Here is a 22,123-nt window from a genome sequence, read left to right as displayed (position 1 = left end):
AAGATGAAACTTTTGCTGCAGCATTAATGTTACAGGACAGAAATTGTTTCAATGAAAAGTATAATAGGTAAAAGGTTTTCAAGCCTGTTGAGGCAGCTAAAAACACTGAGACTTCTGTAATCTAGATCACCTGGCTGGAAATGGACCTAGGAGTGAAGTTTTCAGAGATTGTCCTATGTGCAGCAAATGAGCATGTACAGAAGCAAAATATTTTTGCCTTATGTAATTAAATTGAATTGCTCTAGCTTTTTTCTTTTAAATCCTAAGTTGAATGCATAGGAGAATGCATTTAACGTTGAAAAAACTTTTCAACATTTTCGGGTTTTATTTGTGAATAAGTTGCTAGTTCCAAGACAAATGCCCATCTAAGGGCTTCTCTTCACAGCCTTCAGGTGCCCCCATCTCCTGAAACATATATTGGAGTTTGAGCTAAGTTGGGCACCTGCAGCAGAGGCAATCTGGGTGCTAGGTATTGATCTGAAGTGCTGGTTATTGGTCTGAAGGAGTAGAAATGGAGTATTTAAATAAATTTCCCTGGCAAAGAATTAATTCCTAGGAACATCATGAACTGTTCATTGGCACATGGTGAAAAATGAGCTCACATTTCTGTGATAACAGCCTGGAGTTTCTCTTTCCTTCGTAGCTCTTGTAAAGGCAGAAAGAATAGTGCCAAGAAATGCTGTAAAGTAGGCACATGTGCTCACTGCCTGCACTTGGGCAGTATTTTCCGTCCTTGCTTTTCTTACAGCTGTGCATTTGGGAGGGAAGTCTTTTATACTAATAATAGCAAGAAGTTATGATAGAAGCTATCCATGAAAAATCCCAGGCATGTGCTGCTTGCTCTCTGGAGAAGAGTTCCATAATAGAAATGTGGAATTTTTTAAATTTTTTTTTTAAGATCACAGGGCTGCTTACCAGTTGTCTCGTGTTGTGTGTATGTAAGGACATTCCTTGGATTCCTTTCTTGGCAATTTTCTCGTGAAATATCCAATGTTTGAAATCAGAAACAGATTTTCTCTAAGTAAATGTGTTTTCCAAGTTGAACTAGACAAGAAAAAATTTGTACTAGTGTTTTTTGGGTTTTTTTTGTTTGGTTGGTTGGTTGGTTTTTTTGAGTTTCACTTTTTTGTACGTATAACGCCAGGCCAAAATGAGGAAGGGGACTTAAAATAATCTAAATGAAGGAATCTATCAAAGTGAAGATTTATGGCAGAATTAAATGAGTCTAGTTTAAGCCTAGATTGATCTTGTGACATTTCTTCCCCGGTATTCATTTAATTTTTTTATTTCTGTTTTGGTTATGCATAATCACAACGGGATCCATTATTTTTGTAGTTGTTTTTTATATCATATGCATTATTTTATTAGGGCAAGTAACTTTGGGGACACTTACTATCTGCAGTTCTTTGATGGATAAAAGCAGTTTGAACAAACACAGAATAAGTACAGATAGACAATTAAGCGTATAAGATTAAAAAACCCCTACTTCTCAATTCTCACAGGTTACACCTGTGTGAACCTTGGACATACCAGTTGGCTCTGTCAGCTGCACCACCACGAGCTCTGTCAGTCATGTTGTGTTCTCATGATTTGGGGGGAAAAATCAGTTTCAGCTTAGCTGCTAGCAAGATTTTACTGTTTAAGACTGCATAAAGTTTGAAGGTTTTGGTCATTAAATGACAGCTTTTTTAATTCACACTGAAGAAAGGAGAGGATTGGAGGTAGGGAAGGATATGTTCATGGCTGTGGGTGACAGCATCTGGTACAGGACAACCTTTGTCTGTTATGTGGCAGTGAATGGGAATGGCTTCTAACTGCGCCTGGAAGTATGGAATGAAATTGAACATAACAAAAGGAAGATTACAAATCTGGATAATATTGTTCTTGCTGAAGTTAGTCTATGCTCAGAAATACTGAATATATTCTTCTGCTTTTACGTATCATTCAGGTCCTTCACCTATGGCTACAGTCCTGTTGTGGAATGTACTTGAACACCAACAAAACACTGTTTCTGCTTGGATTTGTTTACAATCTCAATGCATGGGAAGGAGCAGTGTATATAAAAACAAAGTGAATTTCCAAAGGTACTGGAATGCCTTGGTGGCAGAGCTGCAGCCGTGCCTGCAGTGCCTACCCTGCTTCTTTCTTGGCTCTGTTTGCAGCACAGATGCAAATCCCAGGGAGCATTTGTGCCATGCTGACCCACTGGGGGAGAGTGGAGTACCCCAGCTCTTGCTTCTGCAATTCAGAAGTTGCCTGTAAATACATTTAATCACCTCATTGTGGAGGCATGTTGCTCCACTCCTTGGAGCTGTTTCATTTGACCGCCTCTGAGGAGCCCACCAAATGGCACGGGTGCAGAACCTGCAGAATGAATGCCTATTGTTTTGCTTTGCTTTTTTTTGCTCATAGAACAGGGTGTGGGTGCCTATTTTTTCCGTTAAATTTTTAAGAAGGTCAGTGGCAGTGGGTGAAGCAGGGTGAGCATGTTCAGGCACTGGATAAAAATCTCTTCCAGCAGGTCCAGCGGCCTTTCCCAGGGCACATGGGCTTTCACCCTGGGATGGCGACAACACAAGCCAGACAGATTGAGCTGTGAAATCCGTTAGTATTGAAGCTCTCCATCAGTAAATCTTGAGGTGATGATTGGAAATGTGGAGTCAGGGCAGACTGCTGTATGTGCCTGGCCCTCAGTACTTGAACTCAGCTTGTGCTTTTCAAACACTGCACAGTATAAACACATACAGAAAAAATACTTGATGTTTGTAGTCCCTTTGTTGACTCAGGTGGTATTATTCTTAAGACTATGGAAATTGACTCCTTTACTGTCACAACTGTATAATTAAGACACAGCTTTTCCTTCACATGTGCATTTAATGCACATTTTTGCTCCACATCTGGGTCTTTATTGCAGGCTGCAACAGGAGCCATTTGCACAATTCACGCAGCGCTGCAGTCCTGAGGAGCGCCTGTTGGTAAATGAATCATAGGCAGAAAGATCATCTGCTGTTTTCCTTGACCTGTTAATGTTTGCTTTTAAGCAATATCTGTTAACCCCCTCCTTTGTCTGGAGGCCTGCAGTACAATGAATTTGGCCATCACTGTGCAAAGCAATAATAGAGGGCAGTGAATTTCTGTCCAATTGCAGCAAGAAGCCAGCACTTAAAATTAAGCAGTGAAATGCATGCAGGCTAGAGAACATTGAACTAGATGTAGAAGTAACATGCACAGCTGATTGGATTCAAAAGCACTGAAAGAATTCCATGTTGAAGTGGTCTTTGAGACAGCATGCACATACTCAAAATCTATTAATATCTTCATGAATTTTTCAGTGCTTTAAGCATAGTAATGATTGCACGTTGTCTAAGTATTGTGTTACCAGATTTGTATTGTCTATGCTTGTCTTTCTTCTCATTGGCCTTCTCCCCTAGCCCCATCCCCCCACAACAGCATTTTTGCAGAAGGCTGCTGTTACTTCCAGGGAAATGCCATAAACCTTTGTCAAATGGGAGACCTGTTCCCTGTGAAAGCACTTTGCCTGGTATTAAGAAATGGAAATTTTGTTAATTCTTTTATTCAGAGTCCTGTCACAGCTGTGATCTTGCTTGTGGTTAATGGCTGGCAAAACAGTCTATAATTACCTCAGGGATCTCTTTCTAATACTAGCCCAGTCATCCAGAGCATCCCAGTTTTTCTAGCTATATTTAAAAAAAATTTAGAAAATGTTTTTGGCATTTGAAGTTCTTGTATAAGTTATCTGGACTTTTAGACTTTAAAATATTTTAAACTTTATTGCTGGCCATATGCAGATTATAAAAGCACAGCTTATTTAGTCTAGCTGGTAGCTTGGGAGGTAAATACCACAAGGAGGGAGGAAACCTGTTGAAGTCCAAGGAGAGTATTGGCACAAGATAAATGGGTATGACTGTGTTCTGAATTAATTGAAGTCAGACATTAAAAGGTTCCAAACCATCTGAGGAGGGAAGTTGTGAAACAGACATCCAAACAGGATAATGTGGACAAAGAATGTTTTTAAGATGGTTCTTGATAATGTTGTGGAGAGATTTAAGTCAGAGTTTCTGGAGCTGTTGAGGGAAGTTTGTGACAGAGAGCTACATGGAAACTTGGGGACAGGATTGCATTTGCACTTTGCATATGTTATGGTTGTCCCATGTTTAAATGCTTCTGTTTGTCCTCCTGTGAAGACCAGGAAGAATTATCCCTTTAAATATGTGATTGCATCTTCTGAAGTTTCTCGTTGTTCTACTTCACTGGAGGCTGGCTACAGGAAAAGGCTGGATGAGGAGCAGGGTGTGCTGCAGGTTCTCATGGCATCAAACCATCTCTCAGATGTGCCCTGCTCATCCCATTCTTTGCTTTAGACTCAGAAACAGGTACTGCTGAGGTGGAAGTTTCCCCAAAAGCTCAACCTGGTCAGGATTGCTGGACTTTTCCTGTTCTTTTCTAGTGCCAGGTGTGCTGTGGTCTCCTTAGAAGTTTTATCTTACAGATCTCCTACTTTCGAAGTCTCCAGACCTTGCTGACACCTTTCAGTTTTCTCTTGCTCTTTTCCTGTGACACACTATTTTTACATACGTAGTGAGATACTGCAGTGTCATACTTCAGGCCGCTTGTTGATAAGGTCTTCTTGGCCCGTGAAACCTTTAAATCCAGAGACATGTTGAAAATCTGCTCTTTGGAGCATAGCATCCTGGCCCCTTTCTCTTTCTGACTTTTAATCCGTCTCCACTTCAGTTGAAACCCATCAGTAGTGCTGAAACAGAAATACAAGCCAGGAATTTTAGCCACATCCCATAGTTAAGGACTAATACCCATGTCATTCAAGCAGAGGCATCTCCAGCATCGGCTGATCCTGCTTTTCAGGAGAGTAATGTGCTTTCTGTCTACATCTCTGCATCTCAGTCATGAAGTCTTGGATTATTTTGCGTGACTTTCAGCCTTAAGAGAATTGCTGCATCTTTAACATGCTTATGTGGGATAAAGAAGCATGATACTTAAGTAATGAGGAAAACCCACCTTTTTCCTCCATTCATTATTAAGGCCAACAAGTTGCCAACTCTTGCCCGAAGGCTCAGTTTTCAGGGAAGCTTGTGTTAAAACAGGAGAAAATCTTTCCACCATCTGAATGCACAAGTGGACGCTCTTCAGTCATTCAGGTTTTGTTGTCCTAGTTTCATACCTCAGATGAATCCAAGATCACAAGGAGGTTTTTGTAGTTGGGAGCAACCAGGAGCCATTGTTTGTACAGCACCTTCTGGAGAGGTGCCCTTCCTCATGCAAACCATGCTGGAAAACTGAAGGTGGGAACAAGGATTAGTGTTAACTTCTCTCCTTACAGGTAGAGTGCTGGTGTAAATGTGGCAGACAAATTAGGAGAACAGAAGAAAATGCAAAGCTGTGTTTCCTGCCTAATGGATATTTGGAAGACAGCTTTTGATTCTTTTCAAAGCCTTTTTTTTACTCAATCTTCAGTACATCCATGTGTATTGTCATGAGTCAGTTCATGCTCTGGAGCAGCATTGCTGGTTAGGACAGTGGTCCAGGAGATTGCTGTGGTGAGAGACATCCCACTCTGTCAGGTCACACAGCTTGTAGCTCCAGTCTGAAGATCTTGAAGGGTTTCTCATGCAGAGGTTGCTCTTGTCTTATTGCTTCTCATCTTAAAGGATCATTTTCAAGACAATTAAAAATAATTTTACTTTTCTGCTAAAATTTTTAAACCTGTTCTTGAATTATCATGCTAAGTTCTGTGGCTTTACTCTCTTTTTTTGAAGTCTAATGCATAATACATATAAAGGCTGAGTGACTTTTTAAGAACAAAAAGGTTTATAATCTGTTCAGTTTCAGATTAACCTTGATTCAGTGCCTTATAGTCTGTCAAAATATGGAATTTTAAGAATACATAATTTTGAAATTACCTGAAGCATAGACTTGAAGAATTATGTAAATTTTTCATGTCTTAGTTTGTGGATTTGACATGGGCCTTGTCATAACCAAGGGATATGCATTGCTCAGTGAGTCGTTGCAGAGAAGATCCTTCTCTAACCGAAGTTTGGCATATAGGGAGGATTATCAGAAAGGAGACTTATTTTCAAGAGTATTCCTTGAAATTCTATTCAAAATTTTTAAAAATTTAGGTGGTTTTTTTTGTTGTTGTTGGTTTTTGTGTTTTTTTTTTTTTTTTTTGTTTTGTTTTCTTTTGTTTTTGGGGTGGTTTTTTTGCCAGTAAGCAGACTGAAAATGAAACCAATAGACAAGTGGGTCTGTTAATTTGTGGACTTGTATACATACAGATGGCTGCTCTTTCCACTTCATTTTGTGAAGCTGAACCATTTGACTCCTTTTTTTTTACAGAGCAGCAACTCCAGATACAAGAACGAACAGCCTGGTGGGCTGCGTAGCAATAGCATCTGCATTCAGTAATTTAATTGAAAAATCAGTTGTTTTAAGAACAGTTGACTGTTGGCTTGGTAACTTCATATTCCACATGAAAAAGCAGTCCAGCAAGTTTGCTGTTAAAGATGCAAAAATGACAAGTCAATATGAATTTTCTGTAAAAAACATCAAGACTGTGTAATTGATAGTAAAATGTTCACACATCACACAGTTACATTATTGACTGGGATTTGACAAGAATGCTCTTCTTAGGGTGTGACTTGGTTTTGAATTGAAATACTGCTAATTTGTACTGCTCCTCATTAGCTTAATCTTTTCTTTGGCAAGGAGTGCATATTTTTGTCATTACTCTTTCTAGTGGAATTTGATGCATTCCTCTAGCCTGATGTGTAAACCCAAGAGTTTACTTACTCTTTTCAGAAAGCCTTTATGTGACCTGTTGGAAAGTAGGTGGGCTGTATTTAGTCAGAGTTCATAAGAAGCTAGTGCTAACTGGCTTATCTTGCCTAGATATGATTTGCAAGTAAATGTGACACTTCAGATTAAAAATTTACTACTGAACCATTCCAGGTTAATGGGATTATATTTGATACAAAGTCTTGTTTTAGTTCTTTTAATGTAATAATTATCTTTGCTGAGTTATGACCATTCCTTAGGCTGCTGACAGAAGCATGTGAAAAGGGGTTTTTTTGGGGTTTTTTTGGTTTTTTTTTTGGTTGGTTGTGCTTTTAAAAATAATAGAACTATTTTACCTTGAGCATATGCAATGATTATGAGAAGCTATGTCTACATTGGCAATTTACCATGACAGGAGAGGGATCTGTAGCATGGAGTAGGTGTGACATCCTTGTGCCTGCAATGCAAACCAGTGGCATGGCATGTGGAAGAGCATCTCTGGGTGGAACCAACATGTGGCTGAAATGTGCACCAATAGGCAGGAAAACCCCTTCAGGCTGAAAATTGAATAACATGACTATTTAATTTTTAACTTTTAGACAATTAGGTTTGCCATTCTTCCATTCTTGCTCCTTTACTGGTGTTTTAATGTTGTTGCATTTATTGTAGTGTGCCCAACGTATTAGCTGCTGCTCTGTTGTCTGTAAAACAGTGAATGAATGCTCTGCCCAGCAGAGCTGAATGATGCTCTTTAGTGTTGAATGTTGTGCCCTACAGAATAGAAAATCCTGCCCTGTGGGTCTGCGTATTACCTACCAGTTTCTATTTAAAACGGATGAACAGAAGATCAGCTCATCTTTTGACATCCTGAGGTTTTTTTTACTATATACTGAAGCACCACTCTGTTAATAAAACTGAGTTTTGCTTTTTTTCCTTGCCTAGATTCATAGAATCATTTAGGCTAAAATAATTCAATCCAATGGCTAAAATAATTCAGTCCAGTGTTAACCCAGCACTACCAAGTGCCAAGTCCCTCACTGAACCGTGTCCCCAAATACCACAGGTTTTTTAAATACTTTCAGTGATAAGGACTCAACCACTTCCCTGGGCAGCATGGTCCAATGTTTCACAGCCCTTTCAGTGAAGAAATTTTTCCGAATACCCAATTTAAACTTCCCCCGGTGCAACTTGAGGGCATTTCCTCTTGTCCTGTTGCTGATTGCCTGGGAGACGAGGCCAACCCCCACCTGGCTACAGCCTGCTTTTAGGGAGCTCTGGAGACCAGCAAGTTGTCCCCTGAGCCTCCTTTTCACCAAGCTAAACACTCCCAACTCCCTCAGCTGCTCCTCATGACTTGTTGTCCAGACCAGCTTGGTTGTCCTTCTCTGGACACGCTCCAGCACCTCAGTGACTTTATTGTAGTGAGGACTCAAGGTGTGACCTCAGCAGTGCTGAGTGCAGGGGGACAATCACTGCCCTGGACCTGCTGGCCATACTGTTCCTTATACAGGCGAGGATGCCACTGGCTGCCTTGGCCACCCAGGCACACGCTGGATCATGTTCAGACACTGCTGACCAGCACTTCCAGGTCCTTCTTTGCCAGGTGGCTTTCCAGCTGTTCTTTCCCCTGCTGCATGCGTTTGTTGTGACCCAATAACAAGACCAGGCACTTGGCGTTGTTGAACCTCACAGTTGGCCTCGTACCACTGATCCAGCCTGTCCAGATCCCCTCTGCAAGAGCCCTCCTGCCCTCCAGCAGACCAAGAGTTCTGCCCACCTTGGTCTCTGCAAACTGAATGAGGGTGCTCTTGATCCCCTGGATCACTGATAAACAGGACTGGCCCCAGCACTGATCCCTGGGGAGCAGCACTAGCAGCCAGCTGCCAGCTGGACGTAACTGCATTCACCACCACTCTCTGGGCCCAGCCATCCAGCCAGGTTTCTACCCAGCCAGCTCTGCACCCAGCCAAATCATGGGCTGCCCATTTCTCCAGGAGAATGCTGTTGGAAATTCTTAAAGACTTTACTTAAGTCCAAGCAGACAATATCCACAGCCTTTGCCTCATCTTACATAGAGCTTAAAAGCAGTTCTTTATGCGGTATTTATTGAAACACTGACCATGTAGAACCAAAATGTTTTAGAAGTACTCACTAAAAATAATGAATCATCTCAGTACAGATTTGCATTTGTTTTGCCATTTTTGTTGTTTTAATCTTGAAAGCCTTCCTGACTCTCCATGGCACAGCTGGCCAAAGCAGACCTTCCTGGGAACATGCGTGTCCAGGAGGTGGCACTGCGTTTTTGACAGCAGTGGTGGAGTACATGAACAGGAGGCAGCGTTGTCAGACCATTTCTTCCAGAAGGAGGAGGGCGAGGAGGCTGCAGCCTTCTGACTAAAGGCTGCTTTCTAACAGTGGCTTTTATCAAGCAGTGTAGGTTGCTTTGGCTTTTGATTTGAAAACCCCACTGCATGTGAACTCTTCCAGTGGGCTGTGCAGGTGGCAGAGAGGTCGCTGGTGCTCTGTATCAGGAAGGTGCTTCCCTCTTCGGGCTTTTTAATCCATTAAATAGAATTGTGCGAGATAATAGGAGTGGGGAGATGACTTCTTTCTCTTCCTGTTACCATGGTAATAAGTTTAATGAGCAGACCTGAACCTGGTAATCCTACCCAACCCTATCTGCATTGCTGTTTAATATGAAGTGTAAAATAAGCTGGTAGAATGTGACTCCTTTGCTCACAGTACCAGTGTTGCTGACACTGCCATCCATTGTGGCCCCAGACTGGAAACCACCTTCTCCCCCGGCTCCTAGCAGCATAATCTTTTGTTCTGTTTTCAGAAGGATCAGAGATGTGTGGGACTCAACTGCTAGAGCAAGGCAGCAAGAATAGCTTGTTTTAACTATCAGTAGTAATATCTAATTGCTTCTGTTTCACCAGTAGCCCTATCTTCTGCCCCAAACATGTGTCATCCCCTTCCCAAAGGTGGTCCAGTTCACAGAATGCACTGACCAAAGTACTTTATTTTTGTATGGCAGCAGAACTAAACCAGAAAGGCTTCTCTGCTCCTTATATGGCTGGCTTTAATTGCTTTCTTGTTTAAATATTGCAAAGCAGTGATCCAGTGTTAATATCAAACATACAGTATTGCCTGTTGCTCTTAAGAAGGCTTTTTAATTGAAAGTAGAGATGAATAATTAGAACACAGAAGTGTATTTTAAAATATTTAAGACTACCAATAATATAATACAAAGTATGTTTTACATGTCTAGTGTCTTATGACCTGTATATCAAAATACTTATTGAATTAAAAATACTTACAGAGGGCTATTACATAACAGCAAAGGAAAAATTAAATTAAGATATGAAGGAGAGAGTAATGGGTATGTTCAGAGTTGGTGCAGCGGAGGAAATACAGGCATGCAGATTCCTAATGATCCTTGTACATTATGTTTGGTTTTATTGTTGTTGGTTTTTGTTGTGTTTCACAGGTGCCTGCTATACGATGGTTTGCAGATTCGGTGTCCTTGCAGAGGGCTGAGGTTGCCTAGGGGTGACACCTTGAATCTGACTATGCGGGTACCAGGAATCAAGCTAGCCAAATGCCCCATCATTCAGGGATTTGCCTTCAGTTTGTTGGGTACACAGTTGCCAGTGACACTTGCTGTACCTTTTTACAAATCATATTTGCTTGTTAGGACTGCTTTTAGCTGCCATGCCAGTCAAGCTCTTTAAGCTGCACATGACTTACTACTTACATCCCTTTAAAAAAATTAAGAGCTAAAAGCTCATAGGTGCTGTATGATCACAAGCATATGATAAAAATAAATCCATTGAAAGTAGTAGGGGACAGAGCTAATGCCGGAGAATGTGAATATGGCAAATGGAGAGATCTTTCTGGAACATCACAAACCTTTGTGTGCATTTCTGCCGCCCTGGGTCCCTTTCATCTCCCTTGCACCCTGATGTCTGTTGGTATTGTACAAGCTCCTCAAATGCTGGGCGTGCTTTAAACGCTGTAAAGCTGATACCTCCTGCTCACTTCCTGTTTGAGAGATTCATGTTCAGTTTAAAAGCAGATTTACAATACCTCAAGTGGGGCTTTTTTCTCTTTGTTTTGAAATTCTTTAGCTTTTGTCTGCTGTATTTGTGTTTAAGGAACATGAGTTAAGACTCCACACACACTATATGTACAGGAAAGAGGAAAGTACAGGCACAGGCCAGGAGAGCAGGACATCCCATGTCCAATCTGGCATTTCCACCAAAGGATGCTGGGGTGCTTCACCGTGACGGACATGTCCTGATTCTTGCTGTGTCTTGAGCTGTCCATCTGTAAAAGGAGGATACTTCTCTTTGAGAGTGTTATTTTGAGGATTAGTTAATGCTATATGGTCCAATTAAATATGTTTAGTATATACATTTTTCCCCGTTTGTTTTAAAAATAACTATTTAAGTACAATTTAAAAGCTCCAGCTGCTCATTCAAAAAGCCCAGAACAATTCATCAATTCATCGCTGCTAAAAATAGAATCCATGTCTAATTAGGGCAGAGTTTATCCCTGTGGATTTCCATGAGCTGTCTTTAATTTCCAGTTTGGCTGCTGGGAGTTACTTCATTTGATGGTTTTGTTGTGCAAAGTGTCCATAAAATTGCTGTTATTTTATGACATTGTGCATATTACCTTCTATCCAGAGGATCTAGAAGTTGTACATAAAGGCTGATGATATAATTCCTTATGTTAAACTTACAAAGATTATCTTAATGCCTGAGTAGGGCTGACATGACAATCCTTTGTGATTCCATATTCCCTGAGTTCCCAATAGATGTATCCTATATATTTTTAAAACTCCTTCATGTAATACTCATCAGTATCATTGCTATTCTCAGAGCTCAGGACCATATATGCTTGTCTGATAAAAGGGATAATGTTTTCTTTGTTGTTTTTTTTTTCTTTATAATTTTGTTTCTTGCAATCCCTGAGTTAGTCACAGTTTTGTGAGTCTGTCAGACTCTTAAAGATCTTTTTTGTTTAACCAAGCATTTCCAATATAATGCAATATTGATTGCATTTTCTGCAATTATTCCTAATTATTCAAGCTCTCTCTAATAGAGTCTGAGTGTAAGGAGTTGGTTTAGCAAAAATGAAATATGCTAATGAAGGTTAATATGCATGTATAACAGCCTGCTCCAGAGCATTCATACTAGCATTGCTAATAGTTCAAATTTAAACGGCATGAAAAAGAATAATAAAGGAAATAAAATGTTACTTTTGGGAAATCTTTCTATAAATGATAGCTCAAGGCTGAGAAAAATGAACAGCCTCACTTTTTTGTATTTGAAAACATAAAGCTGTGCTACAGCTGCAGTAGAATAAGTGAAGATTAATGAGAAGTTTTGTGATAAAATTTTGACTTTATCAAACTTAGAGAGGCTTTTGCTCCATATAAACATAGCATAAAGAAATTGGGGTTTTTTAATAGGATTTTTGGGGGGAGATGAAGAGGCAATATACGCAGTGTCTTTCTCACATGATAATGGTACATCTTGGCAGCCCTTATGGTTTTACATCTACTAATAGCTGAGACCATAACCATCACCAAATCATTTATTATGTTACCAAGGTCTTCCTGGCTTCAGGGAAAAACAGATTTATTCTTCAAGTAAAAAACTTGTGGGGACATAAATGCCTACCATATGGTAAATATACTTGTTAAACTGGATTTCAGCCATGATCCCATTATTGTGCTTCAGCCTTACTTCGTGAGCATGCATTGGAAACATGGATAATTGAGTATGTCTGTACTCTAGAGAAGTGCATGGTAAATGTCATGGGGACTCCAGGGCAATATGTTATCCTGTGTCATCTTGCTAAGTGTTTGGGAGCATGGGAGTCTGCTGAACACTGAGTTGTTGGTATCCCCTGTCTTCTTGCTCTTGTGTTTGTACTGAATGTTACCTAATAATACTGGCTTGGTGTGTAGATCAACACTGAACTTTTATGTCAGATAACATGATTGTGTAGAATAGAAAGACTGCATGCAAACATCAGCCAGTATCCTTTAGAAAATGTAATTTGATAGTGTGATTTTGAGTTATTAAAAAAAAAAAAAAAAAAAAACCTATAACTGAAATCCACCTGTCTTCTTATGTAAGAAAAGATACTGTTCCTGTCTGCAGGAAAAATAAATGCAAGTTCCAGTATACACTTCTATCAATAGCCTGGTAATGCTCTGAAGTTTTGTGCATCACATCTCTGACAGTGACTCTTCCCAGGACCCTGATAATCACAGGGAATTGAAAGGGTGAGACAGCAGGCATGGTGGCTAGACAAAGTTGGTTGCAGAGGTCCCCTTAGGGAGGCGGTAACAGGGCCTCCTTATGAACTGCTTCACTGACAGCACTCTTGGGGTTTCATTCCACCCAGGATGACTGTCTAGACATTCATTTATTCTGGCAGACACAAGAATATCAGCATGGTTGATGAGTGAATTGAGCTCTGCTAATGTTAATCACAGTTTGTCTTTCTCATAGTCTGATGAGTAAATGTACTTGGCTTTGTAAATTTGTATTTGCCTCAAAGGCCTGTTCGCCAGCATTCAGTGTTTGCCAGTGAGTTTCTGCTATCTGTATGGACAAGGCAATGGTACCAACAGCTATTGCCCTTACTGTTGGCATATTTTCCCCTTTCCATCCATATTTTTGCAGATACTTGAAATTGTTATCAAAAAAATAAAATTGCAGGCAGGGCTTGTTTCATCCCTATTTATTAAAGGTATCTGGCACAGTTCGTTATATGACCTGTTTTCATCTATTTGCAAATTTGCTGAGATTCAGTCATGTGAGATGTGTATGAAAGGCTTTATAGTGAAAATTATTTGCTCAGACTGCTGTGCAAAGTAACAGGATGTTAAATGGAAAAACCCAAACAAACAACCTCCCCCCACCAAACTAGCCAGTTTTTGGTAAACTTTCTATGCTTTGCCAGCAGTGTTGAGTCAGCGCTGCAGACAGCTTGTGCTGGCTGTTGCTCTGTGGTGTGTGTGTCTGGAGGCTGATGCCACGCTGCTGCAGTGCCTGCGGGCAGCTGGTGTGTACGCCCTGCTCCCGGCTGCGGCTGCCAGCGCCGGCGGCAGCAGTGCCCCGGCAGCAGGAGATGCATGTGTGTGTGTCGGGGGAAAGAGGAGATGTGCGTCTGTGGTGGTGCTGTTGTTAAACAGTGGCCTTGGCTTGTTTTTTCTTCCTGACCAAAAGTTTATTGTAGCTCTCGACCAGACAGCACACAAAGCCTTTTTAAATATATGTAAATACTTACATTTTGCTGTTGTGCTCCTATATATAGAGCAGCCACTTCTATGAGTGGTATGGGCTGCGACCAAAGCATTTATAAAGAACAGTTAAGAAAGCGGACTTTACTCAGGGTTTTGATAACTTCCCTTTTTAAAAAACAAATATTCTCCAATATAATCTTTCAAACAACATAAACCTTTTAAAATTGCTGAAGACAGCAGTTCATGCGGTGTGCTCTCTTCATGTGACATCTTCCTTGCTGTCCCAGTCTGGCTGTGCTGTTACAGCCAATTTAAATGCCTAGGAAGGGCACTCTTCCTGAATCCCAGAGAAGAGTAGATTAGGATTGACAGTGTTAGCAGCATGGAAACTTGCTTACTAGTGCAGGATTTGGGAGAGGTGCCATGGACTAGTGACTTGTGAATGAGGCTAAAGAACCGAGAATACCTTGACTTTAATCCTGGCTTTTCCATTGTGTGGGCAGGTTACTAAATCCCTTTGAGACTATGTCTTCATCTTTAAATAGGAATAATAGCTACCCTGTAGAGGCATTGCGAGGATACATGCATTTATGCAGTACTTCAGGCAAGCTGATAACTGCTTATGCTTTGTGTTCAGCATCAATCCAGTTACAGTCTAACCTAGAAAATACCATCGTCTTTCGGTATCAAATATTATAGTTCTAACTTTGAAAGGGAGCTTCTTTAATAAAATCCAAATACTGAAATCATGACACTTTGCCGTTTTTTCTTTGGTCTGTATGTTTTTTCCTGCTTTTGCGTTCTTGAAGAAGGTATACGTTCTTGTTCTTGGCAGGTTCCTGTCCAGTTACAGTTCTGTAGCTGCCAGTGTCAGGGCAATTATAGTAACTTAGCTTTAAATAAGCTTCTTGGACGTGGCCATCTGTGTGTGGCTGTAGTACCTGTTGTTCAGAGCGGTGAATAATCGGGGATAAGGCTTAAGAGAAGCCACAGACTGGAGAGGCAGCAGAAAGGGAGTAGGCCGAGGTCTGTGGCAGGTGACTGGGTTTCCCAGCTCTCGGCAGGCTGTTTTCCTGCTTTGGCTGTGAGCCGTGGGCGGGAGGAGGGCAGGACAGGGCAGCCAGCAGCTACGGTGGGCTGCTTAAACAGGTGCTTGATTTTTTTTGTTGCTGTTTTCCTTCTTTTTCAAGGACTTACAGAATTCTATTCCAGACAGTTTTCGGGGTATCCAAATAGCTCAGCTTGTCTAAGTGCGAAGGAGGAGAAAATCTTTTCCTCCCCAGCCTTTGAATGCATCCGCTCAAGGGTTATAAGCAGGCCACTCCCTTCTGCTGGGAGCTAGCCATTGGGGACAGCACGGACATCCTTGAGAGCAGCATCTCACAATGATCGCCTATGTGCACTGCCTGCCCGCCGAGCCGATGGTCGGGTGCCTCGGCAGGAGCAAGTGGCAGCCCAGCTGCAACGATGAGGAGGAGGAGGAACTCATCCCGCTCTATTCCAGCAAAATGGGCAACGCTCACACCAAGCTGCCTGGGCGCCTCAAGAAAAAGTTTCTGAGCAAAGACGACAACTCCTTTTGGCCAAGTAAGATCAGTTGCTGTTCCTTAGCTATTTTGGTCATTTAGTATTGCATTGTCATCGCTGAAAAAACAACTAAACAAAACAAACATAAACAAGGAAAATACTCTTATTTCTCTTTTGGAGGATGAAGGCATTGGGAACAATTTTCTTACAAAAGTAATGTATTTGCCCTTCAGGACAGTGCATGTAAATATTGTATCTGATGGGGCTGCTAAATTGATACATAATGGTACTGTTTTGTGCATGTGATATGTCTGTGTTTGAGAGGTCTTGAGCACTCGGCTTTCAGTTCAATAATGCTCCTTTTCAGCAAAATGATTGTTTTAGATGAGTGGAACTGTTGACGTAGCACTCTAATTGAAAGCCATAGGAACAATCAGTGGATGAAAAGGCCAGGAAAAATACGAAAAAAGGTCTAACAGACTCAAAAGGTCCTTAATGCAGTTGATGAGTACTTATTTAAAAAAAACAGCTTTTGAATAACCTCTGGTCTAAGGTTATTTTCCCTCTGAACGTGAGAAGAAAGAATTCCTGAATTGTGATGACTCTCCTTTTTTGATCTGAATAGTTTCAAGTTTCACTGGCAAATACAGATGGGAAATAAGGAGAGAAGAGGACAGACAATGGTAATGTTCAGCTATTTTGTTTTTAGCCTTAATGCTTGCCTTCTCTTCTTTTCTGGCCACCTAAGCAAAGGCACCCAGCTGTTTGTGGAATGGTTGTCTATTTCTATGGCAGAAAAGTCTATTTAAGGGTGATGGGGGAGAAATTTCACAAGACAAAGAAAGCTTTTCCTGCAAAAGCCAGCTGGCTGGCTATCTTGTGCCAGGTCTTTTGGAAAAAAAAAAAAAGGTACATGAGTATGTTTACAACTGTATTGATTTTTCTTTTTCTCATTAGTCTCACACTGACTATCTGACAATGGTTCGTTATTTCCAGGAATTGAAAAATCCCCATCTTGCCACATGATGCTAACACTGATTAGCAAAACCACCTGTATGTTGTTTTCTGAATTACCATATTCTCCATTCATTACTAAGCAAGCTTCATTTGATGTCCCCTCCTGTAGGAGGAGTGTGAATCACATGATTGTTTCAGGCCTTTTTCAAGAGCAGGTAATTTTTTATACTGCATGCAAAGAAAAATCCACGTCTTCTGCTGAATTTTGGTATTTTTGAGCACAGGGTCAATTCTGGTTCATTCAGAGGAAAAATGAAAATTCTTCCTTTATGTAAAACTATATAGTCGCTGTCAGACCTAGGGAAGCCCTGAAGTTAGGGACTAGGAAGCAGCTTCTAGGGATGCTCTTAGGGAGGAGGATATGGCCCTTCTTGCCCCAGACAGCCTGGGGTGTGTGTATGTGCCTTCTGGGATTTGTCTCTCTTGCTGGATGACAGGTTAGTTCATTCCTACAAAGTTGTAAGCTGACTTTCAGAGCTGGCTCTCGTACTGCCCTCAGAGGTGTTGCTCAGAGCGTTGTGAGCAACTGCTCTGTTTGAATCTGCTTCTCCAGTGTGTGGGAATGTGATTGAGGAGCATGGGCAAGGAACTAAGAAATCCCTGCTCCCTTACTGCAGCCTCCCTCCTTTTTCTCCTTGTGCTGTCCATAGGGAAAGCATCCCCTTCTCTCTAAAATGTGCCTGAATTGAAATTAAAACTTTCCAGAAGACTTTTGACAATTGTGTCCATGTGTGTAATTTCACTGATTTATAGTACAACACTTACATAAGCAATTGAATTATTTGACTTGTGATCCAACAAAGCTATTTAATGCAATTTTTGGTCCTTACCAATATTGCGGTATTCCTTATGTTGAATTTCGCTAATATCTGGTATGACCCAATACATTTTATTTGTTCTTTCTGAATTCCAAATCATCACAGTTCCAATTAAATTTTTTCATTGAGACAGTGAATGACAAAAATCAGTCACCCTGCTTTCTGGCCTGACTTTTCCCAGAAACTCTGGTGCTTCCGTGGTGGTGTCCCAGCACAGTACACGTGTGTAGACTGTGGGACACCAGCTCTGCCTCATTGGCCTCATTGGCTCCTTTCTTACTCGTTCCCAGTTCATAGAAACAAAAGAATAGCAGAGTAATTAAGCCATCAGTTAAAAGTGTTATGGGTGGGGCAGGTACTATTTCTCTTTGGGTAGGGAGACTGTCACTTTAAACTCTGTTAATGTTTATTTTAAGGAACAAAAGTGTTTAAGAGTGGAAGTGCTTTCTGGGACCAGGTCAAGTGATAACTGCAGAGCACAGCAGGGGATTATTGGCTGTGCTTTATCTCTTTTGATAAAGGCCTCCCTCTGGGGTCCTTATCCAGCATCATGAGAACTGCACTTGGAGAGCTTTCACAGTGCTGATACACTACACAGAAAATGCTCCCAGTAGTGTTAGGGTTGTTTGAAAACATAATACAGTCAAATTACTTGAACTCCTCATGGGCTGGGGGGGGGCATCCTCACTGAGGGGGTCTCAGTAGTTTGCAGCAGTAGTCCTTGCACTTCTGCTACCAAATAATCAGTAATCAAAATACTTGTGGTGTGATGTAGCAGCCATAATAATCAGGTTACCATTTTAGGGTTGGAAGGTTTTTTAAGCTGTTGCGATTATTCTGATAAAACTGTTAAATCAGTCATGTTGTGAAGTGAAAGTTGTGCACTACCAGCTCTGCCTTGTTCCAGCATCTGTGATGCTGTTCTTCTGCTGTTCTTTGCTGCCAGACTGAGTGCAAATCGACAATATAGGATTAAAATCAGAGTGTAGCAGTACATCCTTTAACAGTCTGTTTGCCTGCCAGAAAACCTGTATTACAGTGGTGCTGGGGCTGTCACCATCACATGTTCATTCACAATTACAAACTCCAGTGGAGCTGAGTGTTTGGTAACTGGTTTTCGTGCAGCAAAGTTAAACTGAGATACTCCACTGGCCAGGTTTGGCAGAAATGTCAGGGGCTTGGTTTAGTTTGGTTTAAATGCCTGCTGAATTGAAACACGAGGCAGTGAGACACTGCTGGCAGTGACGGCTGCTGTGCAAGGCTGTCACCTCCTCCTGGTTAGAGCATCACCTGCCTCTTGTAGTTCCCATTGCCACTTGATATTTTATCAAATTTGCAAAGTTTAAAGGTGTAGTATGCTCTTGCCAGCTTTTTGTGATGATAAAGTTTTGATAAGGAGTTGGGAGTTTTTTCTGTCTTTTACAGATGCAGGAGCAAGCCAGTGGCAATATCAGATTACTTTTAATGTTTGTTAAACAAGTAGCTTCAGTTACTGGGATTTTTTTCTCAGTGTTTTGTTGCCTGCTAGCTCATGAAAGAATGCTTTCTTCTTCTTTATTCATATCTGTAAAGTTGAGAATTGTCTGTGTGATTTGTATTTTGTGAAAAACATAAAATTCGAAATAATAACTACATCTAGTTATACATTAATAGGATGTTGTGAACCAAGTTGGGTATTTAATTATCTACTGTTTGCTATGCTTTTTTCCAGGTTTCTCTTCCAATAGCTATGAGGTTTAAATTTCCCTATGTAAGAGTGTTACACTAAAAAGATGCCAGAATCCTTGCAAACTGGGAGGATTTATTCTTTGCTTTCTCATTCAGCAGTTTGAAACAAAGGCTGAATTGCTTTCCATCTCTGCAAATTGTGGGCTGTGCGGAGCACTGAGCAAGCCTTTGTGGCCTTTCGTGCCCTAAGTGACACAAGGACTCAGTCTCTGTGGTGAATGGCTGGGACAGCTACTTACAGAGCCTTGTGCAAGTGACTGGCCACCCTCATTCCCAGTTTTATCTGCTGCATCCAGCTCATACCATAACAGCTGACATAGTGGATTGCACCAGAAAAAGCCAGGAACTGGTTTGTTTTGAAAAGAAAAAGTAAATTTGATATAATTTTTATTGCATGTCTAAAAGATGGAGGAATTCCCCTCTCCCTCCTTCATTTTCTCTATGTGTTTTTAATGTCTTGTCTTATGGCTGAGCTTTTTTGGAGGTTTTGTTCATTTGGCTAAAATAAGCCACAGTAATGTTGCAAAGCAGGGGAACTCCGTTTGGACAAAATTACTTCAGGTCTTGGATAAATGACAGCTCTTCTGGTGTGTGTTTCTATATGTATATTGCGCATATATACCCACATTCTCTGCATGTTCCATAGAAAACAAGCCTCCCTGCCTCTCCTCTTCTGGACGGGCCATGGAGGTACAGCACTGGGTCTCCTATGCCTTTTCATGCTTCAAATGCAAGAGTGATGTGGATGAAGGGAGGGACGAAGAAGAGGAATATGATGGTTCAAAAGATGTTAATGTTGGGTTGTTGTAAAACACTCAGGTGAATCACTAACATGAATATGAAGGTCTTCCTGAGTTTCCTGGCTGAAAGAAAACACTTGGCTAGCCTGACTGCTCACTGTTGGGTGTGAACCAGAGCTTGCTGTTACAAGGAGGCGCTGGTGGTGGACATTTCATTCCTCTCTGCCTGTGAGCAGTGAAAAAGCTGTGTATGGTAGTCAGGAGCACAAGGAAGAGGTGGTGAGGTTTTGGTATGGAGCTCATTAACACCCGTCAAGTGCATCTGGAGGAGTGTGAAAAAATAGAGAGCTCAGAGACATATTCTGGGTAGTGTTTTTTATCACTGGGGCAAGGGAGCATTTGCTGTAGTTAAGGAGGTAGAGCAATGTAAATGCAAATTCACATGTGAAATAAGTAAGAGATTGGAAAGCCCATGGCTGAGGATAGTGGTTAATGGTACACTGAGTAGGTTCTTCAGTGCTTAATTTGATGAAAGCTTCTGGGGTTCATGGATGCTGGGTACAGTATGTTTCCAGGTCTTACTGCAAGTTGCTTGTGAAGTCAGTAAATGGTTTTGAGTGCTGTAAGAAAATCAGATCAGATTATCGTGGAAACATGGTAAGGAGAATGTGAAACTGCACAGAAAGGGCATCCTTTAAAGGAAATGGTTGTTAAAAGTCTGATGATAGATTACAATAGATTTTAGCCCTCTTGTTTTCCTGCCCTGATCCAGTCATTGACAGATGCCTGTGTTGCTTGATTTTCAAGATTTTCAAACCTCTGCTTAGATGCAGTTATAGATCAGCTCTGCTTTTTTCACCTGTCCAGAGCCACATGCTCCATCCTATGGGCTGTGATAGTTAAAAGATGCTCATTCTCTGAAATACATCACTTCTGTCCTCCCCTCTCAGTTGCTTGTGCAAACATCTCGGAGGTAAAGCAAACTTGCACTTTGCTGCCCTTGGAGCTAGTAGCATATAAATCTGTTTTATTCATACCTTGTAGTGTTAATAAAAAAAGACGCGTTTAAAATAATGCCAAATGCCAATAGGCTTAGTGACATTTAAGCATGAGTGATGCTGTCAGTCCATCCCCAAACAAAAGCATTACATCTTAATTTGTCTAATTACACTCTAACATGCAGGCCAGCTGCTGCTGTGAACAAAAGCAGTTGATCACACCATTTTATTAATTGCATATTAATTGCCACATTCATGTTAACCATATGGGAGACAGTGGAGTAGAGTGAAGGCTACTTACTGATGGAAAAGAGAAAATGAACTGGCAGAGTAGTGTCTGCAGGGGACAAATCTTAGAATGATAGGGTGCCTGGAGCTTGTTGATGTGATCTGATTTTTACAGTAAATCTGGGGTTTTTTTCACCCATCTAAATTGCTGTATTTAAAAGTGAGAGGTATTTGAGTAGAAAGGATTGCATCTTGCATGGTGACTGCATATTTGTGAAAATACTACTGTGCAAGTTGGTATTGAATTTAGTAATTTGCAGAAGGCAGCCCTGCTGGCACGTGGCTGTCTGCCTTTGTCTGCCTGCTGTGCCGATGGATGCACCTGCGCTGACTGGAATCACTTCTCATAGGAGCAAGGCTGGAAGATCCAAGAGGAGTACAAAACTTGCTGGGTTTTATATTTTATGCAGTTTTGCTCCAAGTATGTAGCCTTTTCAGATGATGGTAGTAAGTCTTGAATAGAGCTGGATTTCTTAGAATGAAAAATAAAAACCTTGACCTAGGTGCATTAACTGGTGTAAAATAACCTACAGCAAAAAGCAAATGGCCTGGCCCACTGCATTTATCTGGCATCAGATTACCTAGTAGGATATTTAATGATATTTAATTTATCTTCTTGAAAGTGAGACTTGAGAAAAATACCCTCAACTTATTTTTTTTTCTTTTTGCTCTGTGGAGGCAGCAGCCACCCTCAGCAGATGCGCAGCAGTTCTGTCAGGCAGCAGGTGCAGGCTGGAGTAGACATGAAGTGATTTCTGTCCTGTCACCCCCAGACTAACATTATCACGGTCTGTAGAGCATATCCTTCAGCAGGGCTGTGGGGTGGCTGTCTCCTGCCTCCGAGCAGCACTGTCCTGCAGGCGGGTAAATGCAGCAGGGACAAATTATATGATACATGTAAAGAAAACTGAGTTGACTGAGACCTAA

The 22,123-nt window shown here is 41.1% G+C and overlaps 1 protein-coding gene across 4 annotated transcripts in view; it reads left to right on the top strand.

Annotated features, from left to right (window-relative positions):
- The window catches only part of NHSL1 (NHS like 1), a 102,089-nt gene that overhangs the window by 16,627 nt on the left and 63,339 nt on the right, over positions 1–22,123 (top strand). Inside the window, exon 1 of one of the 4 annotated variants that reach the window (XM_030945618.1) lies at positions 14,998–15,667. The exons of the other annotated variants lie outside the window; for them this stretch is intronic. Coding sequence (XP_030801478.1) covers positions 15,466–15,667 — 202 coding nt within the window. The 5' untranslated portion in view covers positions 14,998–15,465. Of the gene's footprint in view, positions 1–14,997; positions 15,668–22,123 lie in introns of those variants that run through there. 4 annotated transcript variants of the gene reach the window in all.

The sequence above is a fragment of the Camarhynchus parvulus genome, chromosome 3, assembly GCF_901933205.1.
Source record: "Camarhynchus parvulus chromosome 3, STF_HiC, whole genome shotgun sequence".
In the NCBI taxonomy this organism is placed as follows: Eukaryota; Metazoa; Chordata; class Aves; order Passeriformes; family Thraupidae; genus Camarhynchus; species Camarhynchus parvulus.
The sequence above is the reverse complement of the archived record's forward strand: the minus strand, read 5'-3'. Positions and strand labels throughout refer to the sequence as shown.